The 21,283-nt window shown below is 37.9% G+C and overlaps 1 protein-coding gene across 1 annotated transcript in view; it reads right to left on the bottom strand.

Annotated features, from left to right (window-relative positions):
• The window catches only part of AIDA (axin interactor, dorsalization associated), a 35,062-nt gene extending 13,804 nt beyond the window's left edge, over nucleotides 1–21,258 (bottom strand). The window contains exons 1-6 of the mRNA XM_010992869.3: nucleotides 20,974–21,258; nucleotides 13,536–13,605; nucleotides 7,566–7,619; nucleotides 7,124–7,178; nucleotides 1,910–1,973; nucleotides 1,495–1,601 (exon numbers count right to left, since the gene is read on the bottom strand). Coding sequence (XP_010991171.1) covers nucleotides 1,495–1,601; nucleotides 1,910–1,973; nucleotides 7,124–7,178; nucleotides 7,566–7,619; nucleotides 13,536–13,605; nucleotides 20,974–21,083 — 460 coding nt within the window. The 5' untranslated portion in view covers nucleotides 21,084–21,258. The remainder of the gene's footprint in view (nucleotides 1–1,494; nucleotides 1,602–1,909; nucleotides 1,974–7,123; nucleotides 7,179–7,565; nucleotides 7,620–13,535; nucleotides 13,606–20,973) is intronic.
• Nucleotides 21,259–21,283: the final 25 nt, after the last annotated feature.

Here is a 21,283-nt window from a genome sequence, read left to right as displayed (position 1 = left end):
TTAAGAAGTTGTCACAGCCATCTCAACCATCAGCAGCCACTGCTGATCAGTCAGCAGCCATCAACATCAAGACAAGACCCTCTACCAGCAAAAAGACACGCTTCATTGAAGGCTTAGATGATGGTTAGCTTCTTTTTAGCCATAAAGCATTTTTTAACTAAGGTATGTGCATTTTAGACATCATGCAAACTTAACAGACCACAGTATAGTGCACACATAACTTTTAAATGCACTGGGAAACCAAAAAACTCACAGGACTTGCTTTCTTGCAAAACCTACTTTAAAACTGTGGTGGCCTGGAACCTGCAAAATCTCTAAGGTATGCCTGTATTTTTATTAGCAAGAAAGTTATCTGGATGACACATTAACTGTATATAACTGTACTTTAAAGCTTCTGGAGTCTACTTTAAAATGTATCACAATATTGCAGCCCATTACTATACTTCCGAAAGTGAACTAGTTTATCAGAAAAGAAAACTGTGTGCTGTACAAGAACAGAACGGAGCAGAACAGTAACTGGGAGAGGCAGGAAATGTATCCAGGGTGCCTGCCTCGGTCACTCACAGGGAGGCAAGGTCCTCACCCAGATCGTCTGTAAATACAAAAGGCTTGCTGTACATTATTTGCTTTCCTAAAACGAGACGGGAAGGCAAGGGCATCTGCTCAGGACCCGTCCTCCTTGGGTCTAATTGTTAGCAAGCACGACTTGATGAATTAAAGAAGTGCTCACCTCGTGCGCAGAAAAGAGGAGCAAAGCAAGCCTGAGATGGTTATTATTAGAAAGGCCTGATTTCAAGGTCGGCCCCTGACTATAGAGTCTGGGGATCTGGATTTTGGGAGGGTTCTCCCCACCCCCTCCCTGATAAGAATGGTCACTATGCCTAAGCTATTTGGGCAAACAAGATGGTTCATGCTAAACAGCTTCCTTCCTCCTGGGGTCTGGAATTCCGGTCAGTGCTGGGCAGAGGGTGCCTATGTGGTCAGCGCCCAGTAGCAGCTCTGAGCCCCGGAGTCTCCAACATGTTTCCCCAGGGGACGTCTCACATGTGGTGTTACAATTTGCTGCCAGAGGAATTAAGCACAAGCTATGTGACTCCACTGGGAGAGGACTCCTGACAGCTTGCACTTGGTTTCCTCCAGACTTTGCTCCTGTACCTTTTCCCTTTGCTGACTGTGTTCCTGTATTTTTCCCCTGCAGTAAACCACAGCTGTGAGCACAAGGGCACGCTGAGTCCTGGGAGTCCTCCTAGTGAATCAGGGAACTGAGGGTGGTCTCTGGGACCTCGATACACACAGAAATATACTTTTAGACTGTACTTATAAAACAGCCACTGCCGATAATATGACCATAATTTTATGACCATAAAAATTTACTTAAGATGGCATGAGCCCTGGAGAAGTTTTACTCCCCACTAGCAAGTACCAAACTAAGTTCCAAACACCTGGACCTTGGACTGAGTTAAGTAATGTGTATTTTTAACAAGTGATACCTACCAGGAACTCTAGCAGGAAAGGAATCAGGAGACCCTGCTCCAGCACCACCCTCTTCATCTTCTTCTTCAAATTCCAAATTCTCTTCTTCACCAGGTGCTAAAATTCTTCTACATGCAAAAAGTCAGAAAAAATAGTGAGCTACAAAACTAAATATACTAGAGAAGCCTCATAGCTACTCATTTCCTAGGCAAAATGTTGATATAAAAAAATGCTGACATAAAAATGTTTTTTTAATATATTTTTATTGAAGTATAGTCAGTTTACAATGTTGTGTCAATTAAAAGTGTTAATATATTGCTATCAATGATATTGATGATACCAACATTGATATAAAAAAATCCAGAAATACCTGAAAAATAGGTATAAAATAAGATGATACAATAAGAAAACAAATATTGGTGCTTATCTATTTTACCTTAAGGGGACAGGCTGAACATCAAACGGGAATTCTTTATTATATGTAAGAATATTCTTTAGGACTAGAATTAAAAAGAGAAAGACATGAATTCTTCAAGGAATCAAAATAAAAACTTTTATTACAAATGACTGATTTTGAATCAAGTTTACTTTGCCTATTAATACTTTTTAAAAAAAATTCCTAACTGTGTCACCACCTAGAGCCACAGTACATTTGTCCACTGGAAGTCTTAGCAAAGTGAAAACATCCATCGTGTGCTCCAAACACTAGCAATTTCAGAGTACTGTCAGATCTCCACGGACAGTAACTTCCAGAGTCTCACAGCCCTCAGGAAAACGAACCCCAAAATAATTCTTCTATGTACAAAGTCCAAGGGGAGACACGGGGAACCAGTGAAAACAGACTAACTCCTCCTGGAATACTTTAAAAGATCGGTGTCAAGCCTGGCCAGTGAGAGGTACAGGGGCACATCTTACTCCAGGTCCTGATTTGATTTCCCCTCAACTTCCTAAAAGTGGTAAAATTTGCAGTAGTGAGGTTATCATTCTCATACGTCTTTTATAATCGTTTATTATATATGTAATATATACATGCATATATGTACATATATTCATATGGGTGTACACACACACACACAAAGAGGGATTTATCCTCAAAAGAAGTCTTCAAACAGCATGGTACCACCTCCTGTATTATGGCTGTGGTCAGTGATTATGTCCTGGCATGTACACTTAAAGAGAGATGTTCTACAGCTCTGCCTACATTTGGAGAGGTACTGTATGTAATTCAGTGCTTCACATCTGGCTGTGCGGAGTCCGAGTAACTATCTGAAATTATATGAAGGTGAAGTAATGGCATAAACAGGGCAATCCAAAATGTTCCTGGGATTTCATACACAACTAATTCAGTCTCTCTAGTTTTGGAGTCTTGCAGTTCAGAGCTAAAGTAGATATGGCACATCATTGTCCCCAAAAAGGAGATCCCTGTGTTAGTTAGACGTGCTTATCAGACTTCTTCTAAAAGATGCACTCTTATTAAGCCCTGCAGAGAGAGAAGTCTGAGACTTGTGTCTACAGTCTCATTCCTTCTTATTCTCTCTGCCTCTCCCTCCAACTCTTACTGTCATTCTACCTCTCAACAGATGTGCACTGAGTGCTCAGTGACTGTTTCAGGTGCTAAAGATGTGGTGTGACTGAGACAGAGGGCTCCCCCCAGTCAGGAGGAGCAGACAATCATAAGCCGACAAATAAACAAGCTAACGTAAGGCTGTGATTCATGTTACAAAAGGAACAAAGACGATGCCTGTGTGAGCGGAGTAGAGGGACAACTCCTGCTGAGGTGAACAGGGTAGGCCTCTCACAGATGAGTTATTAGAAGACACTTGACCCATATGACCTGGATGAGTGGAAACGTCCATAAGGAGCCCTGGGGCAAGGGCTCTCCAAGTATCAGAGAACAGGCTAGAGCAACAGCAAGCTCTAGGCAGGAGCTGGCTGGGCTTGTTCAAGGACTGAAACGGACTGTATAGCTGAGGTCTGATAAGTAAGGGGGAAGTGACAAAAGATCTGACACCAGATCTCAGCCCTACAATGATGTCAATGACTCGAGCATTCACATAACTACTCTGAGTCTGTTTCCCCAGTCCTCAAATCGGAATACCACTTCCTTCACAGACTGTTGAGAGAATGAAATTAAATAACATAGTATATGGAATTGAATAGGAAAAATTTAAATACCATAAAAGTAGAAGCCTACATTACTATACAGTGACTTAGTCTCTCCGTAGTTTTCCCTGTCTTGCTGACTAGAATCCTACTATTCCAGATTTCCCTAAGAAGCACTATTTTTAAAATTATAAGCATATCCTTCCTAAACTTGGTGCATGACTGCTGACTGTGAGTAAACTACTCATTCAATTAAAATATCAATTAATCACTTACGTGGTATTGTGCTAGATACTGAGAACAGGAGAATGAGTGACAAAAAAAATGTATATTCATATTAGAAATAATCATATTTTAATAATAAAGGGAAAATCAACCCTTAAAATATGTATAAAACATCAATAAAAAAGCTGAAAATCATGTTAGTTATCAAGAACATCTTGAATTTGTATTATAATACAAGAATTAAATGGTATTTTCTTTTCTTAGGTTTCAATGCTTTGGAAAGGAAATGTTTATTCTGGCCTCATAGCCTCTAATTTATTTTGTATTACAAGCATATATACTGTATCAGATATCAGATATATATACTTTATCAGATATTTAATTTGTGTGAATAATTTTGGAAGAAAAATAACAGGTCCTTTCTCACTTTCTGTAATTGCAGGACAGGCTTCCATTTTCACCAACTATGGAATAACAGGGATTCTAATGTCCTTTTAAAATAGGGTTTTACATAAACTTTATGAAGGATTTTTCCTTGGATACTCATATTGATATTTGAGGAGGATTTAGAGAAGAGGAGAAGCCAGCTACTAATGTCATGGAAGGTGTTATCCTGAGCACGGAGTCCACCACGGGCTGGGGACTAACCGGCTGGTTCAGTAGGACGCATGCACACAGGCCCCCTGAACGGCAGGCGTGATGCGCACTCTCCCGGTGAAAACTCAGAACTCCCAGCGCTCTCACGGACCACGGACTGCCACCCTCCTGAAGCTTACACTCTAAAAATCACACACACACAAACATCAAATGTGCCCTTCTTTTGTGGCTGACTTTTTTTGTTTTTGTGGTAGGCAAAATGAGCAAGTGCTTCCCATCTGAAAGATTATTTTTTTTAATTATGGGAGACCATTCCCTGAAGACATTCAACTCTATTCAACTTAAAAGTTTCCCAAGTTCATACTATAGGCAAGGCATTGAATTACGCTCTGTGGGGGAAATACAAAGGTTATTCACAATCTTCTTGAGGAGAGAAATAAATGTGAGACTAATTAATATAGGGAAGACCACGATGGTGGATATAAAAACGCTCCTACAAAGGGCGTGCAGCAGAGTGTAATTACGGCTGGGGAGAGTGGAGAAGCTTTCAGAGAGAGGTGGGGTTTCTCTGGGGCCCTGAAAGATGAATTAATGGAAGGGAACTTTACAGTAATGGAGGGATATGATTAAGAAGTAATATATTACTAAGGATTAACGTAAAAAAATTAAATAACTAGTTACTTTCAAGATCTTAGGTTTAGTATGAATTTCAGACAGGATTATCAAGAGATTTTAAAAACTCTGAAGGAAAAATACAATAGCACAATAAACCAAGTCCAACATATTGAAAGATACAGTCATTCATTCATTTTCCTTTCCTTACATTCTTAGAAGAGGCAGAGGCCAGCTTGACTAAGAACACAGTCTGAAATATAGTCAAACACCAATCTGTAGAAAATGTTTAATTCTGATAAAATAATTAACTCGTGACAACTGCCTAGATCATATAAATTCAAAATTAATTACAGAGCATATCCTGTATGTATCCTGAGATGCAATATTCACATTTATGTTCCTTTAAGAGGCAACAGCAGATAAAATCATCTAAAAAGATAATTAAGTACCAAGAAGGGAGAAGTCCAAATGAAAAGCATTATATAAATTCAAAATATAACAAAATGATTCCTAATGATAATCTTTCCTTTTTTTGGGGGGGGGTGGTAATTAGGTTTGTTTATTTAATTTTCTTTTTAGTGGAGGCACTGGGGATTGAAACCAGGACCCTGTGCATGCTAAGCACACACTCAACCACTGAGCTAACCCTCACCCCCAATACTCTTTCCTTTCCATTCCCACCCCAAATCTTAAAAAAACCAAACAAAAATAGAGGACTAATCCAGATTTTAGTCCAATCTTCCACTAAGACATGGGTCAATAATCTCTCAGGTGCTTGAACTGAAGAACTATGGTGTTTAGGACTGAAGTCAATATTGCACCGTTACAAATATTAATAACAGAGTGCAGTGGTAGGAACACAGGCTTTGAGATCACTTAGAACCCTGGCCAAAACCTGGTTCTGGCATTTACAAGTTGTAAGACAAGTGTAAGACATGGACAAGTGTCAGTTGAGACGATTTATCTGAGGGCTTGGCACATCGCTGCTACTCTAAAAAATGCTAAACATTATTACCAGGGAGAGATTCTATGAGGCAGTAGGAAAAATAACTGAGTGTGTCTATGCAAAAAGATAATTTTGAGTATAAGCCTTTACAATCTTTACAGTTATACTATGTATCTATAATACTGTTAAGTTTTATTTGGAAACAAACTGAAAAGAACTGGAAAACAGTGACTAAATAAGGATCCCAAATCCTAATTATTCTTATCTAAAAAATTGAACACTATAATTTTCTTTAGAAACATCATATAATTCAGACATCCTAACTGTAGCTAAAATCTTTTGTTAAAGCCATCAATGTGCTTTTTTTAAAATAATCTTATATATAGCCAGTCACAAAAGACTATATATTGTATGACTCTATTTATATGAAATGTTCAGAAGAGACAAATTTATAGAGACAAAAGGTAGATTAGTGGTTGCCTAGGGCTGGGAATTGGGGGAAGCTTGGGGGAAATGAGTGGATGCTAATGGACACAGGGTTTCTTTATGGGGTGATAAAAATGTCCTAAAATTGACTGTGGTGATATTCAATACCTGTGCCTTTGCCTACATTGCAAACATTTCCTCTAAGAGAACATTCATTTGAACCAGCAAAAAAGCTTTATCTGGCAGCATCCTAACCACCAAAATATTTGAAGAAATGGTTTACTTCAAAAAAACTTTCAGGAAGGGAAAGGAAAACGAGGACAACAGGGAAAAGTTTTATAGAGCAGATCCAACAGCTGGACGCAGTTTTCAGTGACATGCAGCATAAACAGGCATCAATGACTATAACTTTGTATTCTCCAGCAGACTCTATTGTACATATTTACCAAAATAATTGTAGTCTTACTAAAGTGATTAAAACGAAACAAAGGTTAAAACACACAGATGAAGTACAATCTAGAATCAAATAATTTTTCATATTCTACAGTAAAGATGAACCAAATAATAATTCCTATAAATATTATGGGAATTATAAAGCACAAAAAAAATCACATAGGACTAGATATTAACAGAAATTAATCAGCATCTATGCTAAAGAGTCAATATCTATAATAGCTTAAATATTTATTTTTCTAAAGGAGTATCACTAAAAAATACAAAAATGTAAAATAAACTTACTTGGTTCTAGCTTCTTCAGATCCTCCAGTTTAAATTCTTCTTGGGACTGTGTGGACTAAAATATGCATATTATATCTTGTTATTGCAAAGATTTCACTGCGCCCTATGTCTTTTAAGTGGTTGACTAAGTATTCAAAAAGCAGCCCAAATAAATGAATCTATTTCTTGCTTTCAATAGAAAATAAGAAGTTCCAAATTGATTATTGTTTCTGTAATTTTGGAATGTTTAGGCTAAAAAAACAGAAAAAACTGAAGTCACTTTTTATTTTTACTATATAAAATATGAACTAAAATTTTTAATATGAGTTTAACCCATGGATTCCTACTGTTATAAAACTTTTCTGAGACAATACTGCTTTTGGCATGAATGCCTAACATTTTATCAGGATAGTTCACAATTTCTTTCCCTTATATTAGAAAGTTGGGGGGAGTACCTATTTACCTGTAAAGCTGCACTTCGTAATTCCAAGCATGTTGCAATTTTGCCTATGGTTTTCTGTAGGAAAAAGAGAAAGCTATAAATACCAAATACATTATAACTGTTAGTTGTCAATATCATCAAGTTAATTTTTATTGATAAGCGACCAATAATTTTAAAAAATAAGTTAAATTTTATTTCTTTATACCATCTTGCAGACTTTGGAAATGAGAAACAGGAGGCAAAGGGCTGGGATCAGGCAGAGAAGGTGAGTATACGTTTGCTCCTGACCTAAAGTGGCACAACCAATTTTTTTTTTATTTAACTTTTTTTTAAATTGAAGTATAGTTAATTTACAATGTTGTGTTAGTTTCAGGTATACAGTGAAGTGGTTCATATATATATATATATTTTCAGATTCTTTTCCTTTATAGGTTATTACAAGATATTGAATACAGCTCCTTGTGCTATACAATAGTCCTTGTTGTTTATCTATTTTATACATGGTAGTATGTGTATGTTAATCCCAAACTCCTAATTTATCCTCTTCCCCTTTCCTCTTTGGTAACCATAAGTTTGTTTTCTATGTCTGTGAGTATATTTCTGTCTTGTAAATAAGTTCACCTGTATCATTAATTTTAAATCAAGTTTGCTTTGATGATAGCTTCAGACACGATTTAAAGGGTGAATATAAGTGATAGGACATAGTCCTTGCTTTTAGTAGCCTCATGTTTCTACTATATAAGACACGTACAGAATCACTGTCATGTAAAGCAGAGGCACTTGATTCTACAGACCTCAGCAAAGTAAGCTGTTACATATGTCCTGGAGAAACAGGACAAGAATCTGTATTAGGAATCAAGCCCCAACGACTGGGAGGATTTCTAAAACTAAAGAACTTAGAAAACTGTCATAGTTCCATTGTCTAAAGTCCCAAACTGAAGCAGGGAGAAACAGGCTTGAAATGTGAAATACGTATGTGTATTGGGTGAGGGGGGTCATTACGAACGGGACCTTCTATGAGTAGCTGGGGAATCTGTTATTACGTTAGCAATAAATTATGCAGATAGTTTTTGGACAGAAGAATGACTATCAGATTCGCCCTGCAATAAGACTGCCATGATAACAGTATCCATAGATTAAAGCAGAAAATGGAAAAGACTAAAGGCAAGATCACTCAGGCTATTTCAACTGTCCCGGTCAATGGTAAGCAGAACCAGAACATGAATGACCAGGGTGAAAAGGAAAAGGAGGAGACCCACAGAAGAAAACGCTGCAAGAGCAGGCAGCTGAATTATGCCCAACGAGACTTTGAAATCCTTCCAAAAAAGACATTAACTCTTTATTAGGAATAAATTCAGACTATAAAAGTGAAGTATGTATGTGCAATATTTGCAATACCTTCACAATAAAATATTCTAAAAAAGATGTTTTTTTACACATACTGATGACCTGCAAAAGTTTAATCCATTAGATTTGGTGGTTTTCTCTTTTGTCAGTTTTCTTTGGATGATAAATGAGGAGCAAAGAGGAATAACAAGTATTATCCTGGTCCCTGGCACTCAGGCTAGCAGGCACTTCGCAATTATCATACGGACAATGGACAGCTAGGACAGCAATTCACAAAATAAACCACTGCTGAGCAAAAGCTATGACTCTTGGCCAAGGAACAAGTAATAATATTTAACTACCTCCAAAATCTTCAAAGATTTCTTTTAATCTTAGTATAAGAGTTTAGAAAATGCCAAATTTTATTCTGAAAATTTACATTTAAATATTACATTTAATATAATTACTGCAGAAGAGTTCAAGATGAGCACCAATTTATTCACCCTCTCAAATAGCTGTTGTAGAGGAACCAGCAACAGTCTTCTCCACATAAAATCTAATACCCCCGAATCACTGTTGTCAAATAAACCACTCAAATCTGACAAAACTAGTTAAAAATTTTAAATATGATTACATGGTAACAGTAATGACTAACAACTATTGAGCACTCACTTACTAAGTGAGAGCCTCTCCTAAGTAATTACACACATTAATTCATTTAATCCTGACTATAATCCTATAAGTTAGATATGATTTCATAGCTGTGAAAACGGAAGACAGGTTAAGCAATTTGCCCTAGACATTAATGCCTTCTATAGAATAGCAATACATACAACAAAGCAATACTCTTATTTTAAAACCACTTGGTCATACTTTTTATGTTATTTTAAAAATGATTTTTAAAAAGGCTTGTCTGTATTAAGGGAAATGTATCAATGAGTAAGTCTTTCAAAATACTAGTTAACGCCCTTGCCTTCTTTACTATGCATTACACTTGATTTGATGTTTCTAACTTTTAAGGTAAAATGTAAACAACTGGGTCCACTAATAACCTATTTTAAATTTAAACATTTCTTCAAGTTAAGCAGAAGCAACAGTTTTTTACACAGAATCTACTGAACTATGGCAAAATACCAACAGGCATTATTCATAACTATTTTAAGGGACCACACCCAACTTCAGTATTAAAAAAGGAGTGAAACACTATCATTTTCAGCTGTAGCAATGACTTTTAAAACATGCAGCATTTATTGACATCAAAATCAAGTGCTTGCTACTGTAATTATTTCACCTTTCTCAGAAAGAAATGGTTCAGAAAACTTATTAAGCACGAGGCCATTTGTGTCAGAATATAAGGATTGACTACTAATACACATTGACTAAGCACTGAAGGTAAGCAAAGTTTAATTTTAGAAAGATTTAAATAATTACCACTTGACTCAAATTAATTGCTTATGCCTAACATGGTATAGAAATGGAAAACGTTCTCGTTTTCAGAATATTGGCTATTTTACTTTGTCATCGCTGGGGAAATCGACAACTCAAAAAGAGCAGTTAAAGGAAAAGGTGGAAGAGACACATACGATTAAAAAGTTAAATTAATTTTGCTGAAACATATTTAATTTACATCAGGAAAAACAGGTTTGAAAAACACGCATAGTTAAAGTCGTATACTCCCAATCCAGACTTAATATTTTAGATTTAAACAGCCAGTCATGTACTTTCTAGCTGGGAAGGAGGCCGGGAAGAAAAGGAGGGAGGGGGAGGCAGTGGAAAGGGGGGACCTATAAAATATAAAACAAGCATATAGTGCTGGAATTCTCATTACCACTAGATTTGATTCAAAACAGGGAAAAACTTTCTAAGCATCATGAGACAGGATGTTCTCTTCTGTCCAGAAACTTACATGAGAAAATCTACTACACCAAAGCAGGGAATTTAATGGAATGAATGCTTTTGGCAGCCATTCTTTGGCTACTAAACCCAGTTGTTATAATGACAAAACTATTAAGAGCTGAAATGAAAGCTAAGTCAACTGATCATGAGGGAGGATCAAATAAGAATTATAAACCTTCTTTTTTTTTTTTTTTTAGAATTATAAACTTTCTTATTTTCCACCAGAAATCTTTGAGAATATTATGAATAGAAAATCCATATGAAGATTTTTTTTATCACCAGTTAATAAAGCTGAGAGATCACTAGTTCTCTGCTTCAGAGTTCTTTAGATTTAAAATAAATATTGTGAAGATTCACTCAAAAAGTAGGATTCCTCTTTTAAAATAACAATTATATATGAATAAATATCAATAACCTAAGAGCCAACAAAGCATTTATTCATCAAATATTTGTGAAATCTTATTGTGAGAGTAAAAAACCGCATTAAGAAAGCACTTTAGAGACACAGATGGTGTTAAAAACATCTTCTTTCAAAGTTCCACAAATTATTGAATGGTTGGCATAATTCTAAAATTTGTCACTGCCAAAACATTTAAAATGGTGAAAGCATTAAAGAATCTAATTCAAAATAGAAAACATAAAGAACAATTTTGCTTAGAATAATGTAAAGAACATTCTCCATTTTCCTCTTTTAAGGAAAAAAGTCGAGTTTCTTCTCCTTCAGCTCACATGCCAGGTCTGGCATTCAATTCATTCTGCAGACCTAACAGTTGGTTTCAAAATATCCCGTAACATGTTCTTCAGAATACCAGACCCAATGAAACACTATAAGGAGAGGAGGAGGGGGACTTCCAAAAGCAAACAAATTTAAGAAATACTCCATTACTCAAACTCTTTAAAAATCCAACACATACATTAACATATTAACAGCCCTGACAAGTCACAAACTCCATTCAAATAACATCGATGAATTTTCCCGAGTCAATGTTCTCCAGATAATGTCTGGGAAATCTTCTCTGTAGTCACAACTGGCAGCCACACAGGCCTCCTAGGCAGGTATTATAAATGATACCTCAGAAATCAGGCCTCCAGGAGAGGAGGAGGACAGAACACCTCAAAGGCAGAGGTCATTAGAAGATTTAGGGATACCTTTCAAGATGATTTAGGGTTATCTAATCCCTTATTTCACAATAAGGAAGTGAAGGCCAGAGACAGAGCCAGGATTCAAGACCAAGTGTTCTGACTCTAGATCCCAGGCTCCTTCCTCTAAGTCACACTGCCTCCTGGGCCTCGTGGAGGGTAAGAGCTGTATTAGCTGAAAAAAAGGACAGCAGCCAGGTGCCTAGTAAGGAACAGCTGTACATTAAAGATTAAATAAACAGCATTGTCGAACTCTAGCTTTAGCCTTAGAAAGTTAAAGAAAATTAAGAAAAAGCTAATTTTTTCTCATTAGTCTAATCATCATCAGGTAACAACGCTCATTTTCTGATGTCATTTTTTACAATTTTAGTATGTCTTAGGTCAAATCTGCAGGTATTTTAACTCAATTCTGTGATGCCAGCTGATCACTTCCTAATTAATTCTTAGATTTCACCAATCTTAGAGAGGCGACAAAGGGTACAGCCTTTGTTCCCTTCCTTACGCAAAACTGACACTTCTTCTTTGGTAATTATTTTGCAGGGCTAAAATCCTAAATTTCCTAAATCTATGGTGGATATTAGCAATTACTAAGGAAAAAAGAAAAATAAACACTTTCAAATTTTAAATGTGCTATTTCTTTTTAAAATACAAAATAAAGGTATCCTAGATAACACAGACACTAAATATTTTTAAAGTGCAAATATACTAACTTGTGTAAGAAATAGGCCTAACCCTAATCTTTGGGGTTTTTTTTTTCCCCCGAACTCTTATAAAGAAGAATCAAATGACTACGGGTCTAAGGACTGAAACAAATTTGTTCAGGCTTACTTAAAAGGTGTGCAAAAAAATCACTCCCACTCCCACCCCTTGTACAAAAAAAGAATGAAAGCAGATTAAGTCACCATGGTTTTCACAATGTCTTTCCTTAAGAAATGAGAAGAAAATTGACAATTTTTTTCAATATCTAAGAGTTTAAAATTTGGCTTAACACTCGATACCTTGAGCCAGCAAACAGTGAATTTTTTCACTTCTCACTTTTTTAAAGTAAAGTTTCTTAAAGTATCCCCTTTTTCACAGTCTCTAGCACTACAGGGACTCAACCTGACACATTAAACTTTTAATTCAAGGCAAAAAGAGCACCACTGAAACATTTTGAAACATTATGCATTTATTTTGCTGACGGAGTTTTATGCCAAATTCTTGAACTAATTTTTTTCAGTGGGTTTTTTGTTTGTTTTGGTTTGGTTTGGTTTCATTTTTGTTTGCTTGTTTTGAGAGGAGGTGGAAGAGTTAAGAAAGTTCAGAGTTAAGTAAGCACTGAGGTGGGGTGCAATTACTCACCATCAAACTCCAGTCTCTGGAATCCCCCCTCCCCAACCAAAGTGTGAATGGTTTCCATTAAAGTTTAGCAAAGCTAAATGGCTGAGTAAAGAAATTCAGTAAGTGAGAAATTTATTACATGGTAAATCACGTGGTATCTCCAAGTGATCACCTAATGTTCTGCAAAGCATGATCAGTATCATTCTCTGTACTTAAATATAACGGTTTTCGTTTGTTTTTGCTTAATGGACTCAAAAGACAACCCTTTTCATTTGGAATCTGACGTATCTAGAGATTATTTAATGGTACCTTTTGTTCTTCTGTGAATTCAGAATTATTGTGTTGAGCTTGGGCCTCTTTTTGTAGGTGTCTTGCTAATCTGTAAGAAGAAAAAAACATTCTTTAGAATTGAAGAAAAGCAAATCATCTCAAGGGCAAGGTAAAACAATTTAAATCTTAAAAAACAGACAATGAAGTACAATGATACTGTCTTCTGTTTTCAAACTATAAATCTACGTTATCTTTAGAATCAAACTCTTTATACAATGACAATGAAAATAAGATATAATACTTTTCATACCATTTCACTAGGACAAATTTCAGCTCCAGGCAGTAAAAACAGAATCTTAGAGCTGAAAAGAATCTCAAATGACATCTAGTCCAACTTTCTTTAGTATGCATGAATTTCTTCTAGAACGAGCCAATAAGCAGTTGTCCAGATTCTGCTTAAACACTTCCAGCGAGCATCAACCACAGACACTTTATCAGTCTATCATTAATTTGCTGATAAGATTAGTTCAAATTACAGCTGTGAAAAAGTGAAGACACCATCAAATTATACTTTTGAAAACATTTTTTGTGGAAAATAAAGAAAATCTTCTACAAATCAGACATGGAAATCACTGTTTGCCCAGTTATCATCATACTTAAAAATAGCAGCTAGGTATTGGGTAAGTTTTCAAGGATGGATCTGCGTTACAAGTCTAAGCTTACAGTAAGGAACCAAAGCTATTTCTGAGACAGCAAAAACCAAAGGATTGACTCTTACAGCTAAACAATAGAAAGACAAATAACTCTTTAAAAAATTAGTAAATGGTTTGATTGAATAGACACTTCTCCAAAGAAATGGCCAATAATCACATGAATATCATATCATTAGTCATCAGGGAAATATAAATCAAAACCACAAATACCCACTAGGATGGGTATAATTTTTAAAAAGAGGGAGAAAAAAATATAAGGGTGTTGGCAAGGATGTGGAAATTGGAACCCTTATACGTTGACGGTAGGAATGTAAAATGGTATAGTCATTGTGGAAAACAGTTTGGCAGTTTCTCACAAAGTTAAACATGGAGTTACCACATAACCCAGCAATTCAAAATCCTAGGTATATTCCCAAGAGAACAGAGAATATGTTCATGCAAAAAAACTTACACGAATGTTCACAGGAGCAGCATTATGTGTGACAGCCAAAAAGCAGAACTACACAAAATATCCCTTAACTGATGAATGGATTAACAAAATGTGGTGCACCCATTCGATGGAATATTATTTGGCCATAAAAAGGAATGGAATACTGATACATGCTACAACATGGATGAACTTCAAAAACATTATGTTAAATGAAAAAAGCTAGACGTAAAAGATCATATAGTATATGATTCCATTTACACGAAATATCCAGAATAGGCAAATCACTAGAAATAGAAAGCAGGTTAGTGGTTGCCAGGGACTGGGGAAAGGAGAAAATTGGAAGTGACCAATATCACGTAAAGGGTTTCTTTCAGGGGTGATGGAAACATTCTGGAATTAGATAGTGGTGGTGGTGGCATAACATTGTGAATATACTAAAACCCACCAAACTCTACAACTTTACTATGGGAAATTTCACGTTATGTGCTATTTAATCTCAGTTTTTAAAAATCTGCAGAGGGGGACAAAAACCCAAAGAATTCAAAGGATTTTTTGGTGAAACATGTTGGAACTGGCAGAATTTGAAACTATAATTCCCAAGCATACTATACTATTCTGAGTGGCGAATGGAGGCAGGGATACAAAGGGTAGCAAGTGCTAGATTTCCTCCTAAGCCATTGCAAAAGACAGTTCTCCAAGCTTCCAAAAAGTCTTACATGGAAGTTCTGTTCTATACAATCACGTCTTTAGTGATCAGGTGTAAAGTTCACTTGATGGCTTCCATCCAATCTATGCAACAGTTGACTCCTCCTTATCAAAAAGCAAGAAACTCCTACATAAAATCATTAACATTTGCCAGGATAGCTCCATCATGTTACTTAATCAAATTGCTTCCATTCATTTCTTTCTTTTCCCCCAACACTGAAACCCCCAAAGATATTTTTCCTCAACTATCATTCATAGACCCATTCTTTGTGGATCTTATACAGGGGTGAGTACAATTAGAAACAGAGATAGCCATTGTCCTTGTTCTGTCCCTGGTTTCCTTTCTAACTCTTGCTGGCCTACCATCTACATGGAGTTCTTTTTAGGAATCACAGCCTACACTTAACAATGTCAATTACACATCCCTGAACTCAGGGACGTTACAGTGCGGCACAGTTTCTTTATTTGAATAGTTCTCCACACAACAGACTAATAGTGACAACCTACGCAGGATTACTGTCAGAACAAAGGGTGTAGCTCTAACCTCCTGTTCAAGAGCTAACAGTCAGTAGACAAGGATGTTAGAGTCAAACAGAACGCTCTTTTTCTAAAATTAAGCAACAAGATAGAGAACATAGTGTATGGTTCCATTTCTGTAAGGTTGAGAACAAGCAAAACTGAACTTTGCTCTTGGAAATCTATGCCTATAGGTCTGAGTGTAACTGAAGGAGAGGAATCTTTAGTAATGTTCTTGCCTTTGTTTAGCAGTGTTGTCTTTGTGACGATTCATCGAGTTGTACATTTATGATTGTGCATTTTTTTGGAAGTATGTTGTAGTCAATAAAAGCAACACAAGACAAAACAAACATAACAAATTAGGCAGAAAATGGGAGGAAACATTTATCTGATCAAGGATTTATATCCAAATACACAAAGAACCCTTATAACTCAATTGTTAAAAGACAAACAATTCAATTTTAAAATTGGGCAAAAGATTTGAAGAGATGTTTTACAAACAAGATTTACAAGGAAAATGAGCATCACATGAAAAGATGCTCAGCATCATTAGTCATAAGTGAAGGGCAAGTTAAAACCACAGTCAAGTACACTACCTACCCGTTAGAATGGCTAATCAAAGAGACATCCATTAGCAAATGCCATCAATGTGGAGAACAGGAATTCTCATATATGCTTGGTAGAAATGTAAAATGGTACTCAGTTTGGACACCCATTTGGCAATTTCCCTTTAAAAATTACACATTAATTTACCATATGAGCCAGCAATTCCACTCCTAAGAATCTGCCCAAGAATAATGAAAATACATGTGCACACAAAGACTTACACATGAAGGCTCATATCAACATTAATGATAAAAGTCAAAAAGTAGGAACAACTCAAAAGTCCATCACCTAGTGAATGGATACAAAATGTGGTATATCCATACAACGTAATGGCATTCAGCAGTAACAAGAAACAAAGCACCCATACACGTCACAACATGCAAAAACCTCAAAAACATTATGCTAAATGAAAGAAGCCACGTACAAAAGAGTACATACTACATGATTCAATTTACATGAAGTGTCCGGACAAGAACACTTCTTTTCATCTTTAGAGACAGAATATAGACTGATGGCTGCCTGGGGCTAGAGTGGGAATATGGAATGACTGCAAGTGGGCACAAGGGATCTCTTTTTGATGATGGAAATGGTCTAAAATTTGATTGTAATGATGGTTGCGCAACTTGGTAAATTTACTAAAAATTCACTGAACTGTACAAGTGAAATGGGTGAATTTTATGATGTATAAATTATACCTCAATAAAGTTACCTTTAAAAACTTTTTTAAAACCTAGGCAAAAAAATTATCTAAATGCATAAATGACTGCACCATTTTAAGACAAAGTAAGACATAAATCTGTCCACTGAGGGAAAATCCACATGCTCTGGCTATCAGACGAGCGGGTGAAAAGAGTAGACATTCTATTAGTAAAGGTGAGAAACCTATCAAATATTCTTCTCTAGAGAATAACCTCAGCTTACAAGGATGCCCACAGGTAATACAGGACCATCCCCCAGGGGGAGTTTTAAATATACTGACAGCCCTAAACAAGTGACCCACAGAAACCCCACAGCAACCCATGACAAAAAACAGTGCTTCTTCCTCTCTACAGTGAAGGACTAGTTTTTTTCCCCCCCAGTATGTTTCAGGCTGATACTTTTATAAAACACAATAAAAACTATCGTGAAGATGTCAAATTGCTATAAGTTTCTAAATCTTAAATCTCAATTTCTTCATCTCGTTGCAGACCAGAAACAGTTTGCAGACCGGCAAGGATCTGAGACCCTACCTTGAGAAGCGCTGATATAAAGCATAATAAAGATGATTAACAACAGGGATTGTCCAGTCTTCAAACTCATTGAACAGTGGGTGGACTGTACATGTAAAATGGGTGAATTTCATGGTACGTAAATTATACCTCAATAAAGCTATTGCTGGGTTAAAACCTCAGGACTGATCCTGTGACATATCTGATTCTGAGCAGCAGAGTCCGTGCCACTGTACCCTAAGTTAGGGGGCAGGTACCCCCAGGTCGCTGAAAGAGGTAGCCGGCTAGATGGAGTTGCTTTGAATTCATCACGTGTATTTTGGATTGCAGTTTTAGTTTTGACATAATTTGTTTAAATCTTCAAACAGTATTTTGGCATCCATTCCTTCATGCCCTCAGAGCATACTCCTGGATCAAGCCATTCACTACAATACAATAATTATATAAGATCTAAATGAATAATTACTTAATAATAGCCTTGTACTACTCTGGACACTAAGTCTACAGTAGTGAACAAACCAGACAGCCCCTCATAAACCCTGCCCTCAAAGGGTTTACATTCAAGTGGGGAGAGACAATAAACAAAATGAATACACAAAATATATTGTATTTTAAATGGTAATAAATACTATGGAAAAAAATAAGCAGGACTGCAAAGACTGAGGCAGGGGGAGTGGCAGCGGGCGGCAGGCTCAAACGGGCAATTTTAAATAGGGTGGCTGGAGAGGGCCTCCCAGGGAAGGCAATAGTTGGAAAAGACCTGAAGGAGGGGATCAAGTGACCCAAGCAGACAGTGGGGGAAGAGTGTTCCAGAAAAAGGACAGAGCCCTACAGCAGAAGCAGGCTTCAGGAAACAGCAAGGAGTAGGGTAGCACTTACTCTTTTCAGACTTACACAGCAGCAACACCCAGATACTCTAAAATCCTCGGTTAGACTCATACTCTGAGGGTGGAAATCAAATCTTACCCCTTTTTACATTGCCCAGCTCTCATTTGCTGAGTGATGAAATTGTTTAAGCTGCGATATTCTTACCTTTAGTACAAACATGGTCATTCCCTCCCCCAACATCTCCATCCCATGAATTCATTCCTGCCTCCCCAGTTAGAAAGGCCAGTTCTCCTAGACCCCTCCTCCTTCTCTCTCTCAATATCCAGTCAGTGAGTAATCCTGTCAATTCCTTTTTACATCACTGAGTGGCCTCTAAATGGTCTCCTTTTCTACAGCCTTTCCCCCAAACAAATAATTCAAATAAAAGACAACTGACCTTCATTTCTGAATATATTAATTTTAAATTCAACCTCATTTTATGTGTAGTCTGTATGTGTATAAAATTTAAGCCAATCATCACACATTTCCATTCAGATTTGACACTGGTAGTTTTTACCATAAGTTGAGAACTACTCTGAATCGTGAAGTTCAAGGTTAGTATTGAGGTTCAACAATAGATTTGTCCGTGCCTGTTACTCCTTTATTGAGATGTTTCTAGAACTCCCAGCTGAACAGCTTGCATATTCAGTTTTCCTTTGTGATTTCAATTGGACATGGTATTCTTCACTTTCCACGGTGAGGTCTGCTGCTGAGTAACAACAGCTGCCAAGTCCCACCACATCACAAGTGAGAGGCAGCTTGAGATTTCAGGATATGCAAGTTTAGTTAACACCCGGAATGAGTTTATGTGGGTGCTGGATGTCTAACTGGCTACAGTGTGGAAGGATACGAAGGAAATCTTCTCATTTGTCCAGTTCATTTACACAATGCATCTTAAATAAAAATGTCATAAGCACTAGATAGTATAGCAGACAGGATCTGGAACTGAAAAAAAAAAATTCCAGATTTCAATGGTATAATGTTGTGACCCTACATAATCTGGTTAACCTGAGCTTCAGTTTCATCCAAGAATAATAATATTTGTAAAATAAGAATAATAATATTCTCACTGAATAGTTGCAAGAGCAGGTGAAATCAAGAGAAAGTGCAAAACAAATGCCAGTAGTTGTTACACACGGCAAAATGGCCCAGAGCATGGCGGTTCTCAGGGATTTTTTAAACTACAGGCAATTCAAAGTCAGTGAGATGAGATATAGAACATCCACACATTTAAATTATCTTCATGGTCAGATCAAAACAAGTAACTACTGAAGAGAAAGAATAAAGGAGTCAGATCTTCCAAGTACCCATCCTGTATTCTTTCCAAGACAATGAGGAGAAAGAAAAATTTGTTTTCCTTATACATGGTTTCAAACAATAATTTGCTTTAAACCAAGACTTAATTAATGGCAACAGTTTGCAAACAATAGCATTTTAGCAGGCAGTTCTTACTTTTCAGTAAAATGTGCAAGAAACTATGCAAGATTATATATGTACGCAAATCTTGTCTTTTAATTTTAAAAACATTCCTTAAGTTTTGGGAGGAAACCAGAAAGGGAAAGAAATCGGACTTGGGTTGATCAAAGAACCTGGTACTAACATGTACCCTGCGGCTATACATTATACACAGGAAAAGGAGGAAGAACCCAAGGAGGGAGTGGTGGCTCCTGTGCGTGCTCTATTAATTCACATTTTGCTCTCTTCTGTTCACATCCTGCGCGGACTCCACCCAGAGCAACCGAGCGAGGGGGTGGGTGGGACTCACACAGCCTAGCAAATAACAGTCCCAGAAACCGAAACGGAATTGAGGTGAATAGTGAAAACACGGCTCACTAGAAAGCGGGGTGGAGAAGGGGCGCGAGAGGGGACGCTTCTTTGGGCTGATGAGCCACCTCCGGCCTCGCTGCTTCCTGGGGGCAACTCCTCCCCTCCATTGCCTTCATTTCCCTCCTGTCCTCCACATGGGAGGAGGAAGGCACCGTACACAGAGCAAGGCCACTCATCCCTGGAACGTGGGCGGAGAACACACAAGTATTCCTCAGAGATTCCAAAAGAGAAATTGAGGGGCGGCAACCTGAGAGAGGCGGAGGAAAGGAGGAAAGGAAACTGACTGCAGAGCGGGGGACCCGTGAAACGGTGGAAAGGAACTAAGTAGGTAGCTTGATAGGGCCGGCGCCCAAGGAAAGCAGGGCTACCTGTTGCACGCAACTGGCCCTGCGGAGGCGGAGGGCGAAGGGCGAGAAACCCCAGAGAGCGGACCGTTGTCTACAGGGAAGCCTCTCTGGGGCCAGTGCGATCTCAGCCCCAGTGCCTGCAGGGCCCCACCCTGAGAAGCCTTGGCTGCAGATACAGTGATGAGAGACACCGACAGAAAGAAGGGGGAGGCGGTCGACTGGAGCTGGTCTGGCCCGCTCCCGTGGTTAGTCACTCACATCTGATACTCGTCTATCGCCTCCACCAGCTGGCCCCAAGAATCGAAGTCGGCGCCTCTCCTAAAACTGGCGCCCCAGCGCTGCAGCAGACTCCGGGTCACCTCCGACATGGCCGGTCCCCACCCCGTCCCCTCCCGCCCCTACCCCAGCAAGGCCGGGCTCTAGGGCGCCATCCTCCCCGGGCCTGGCCCCGACATTAACAGGGCCAGGAGGAACCGCTACGGCCACCACCGCCACCCGCCAAGGAGCCGCCCAAGCCCATTTGCCGCCACAGCCAAACTTTGCGGCTCCGAAGCGGCCGCCCCGCCGA

This window comes from Camelus dromedarius, chromosome 21 (assembly GCF_036321535.1).
Source record: "Camelus dromedarius isolate mCamDro1 chromosome 21, mCamDro1.pat, whole genome shotgun sequence".
Classification (NCBI taxonomy): Eukaryota; Metazoa; Chordata; class Mammalia; order Artiodactyla; family Camelidae; genus Camelus; species Camelus dromedarius.
The sequence above is the reverse complement of the archived record's forward strand: the minus strand, read 5'-3'. Positions and strand labels throughout refer to the sequence as shown.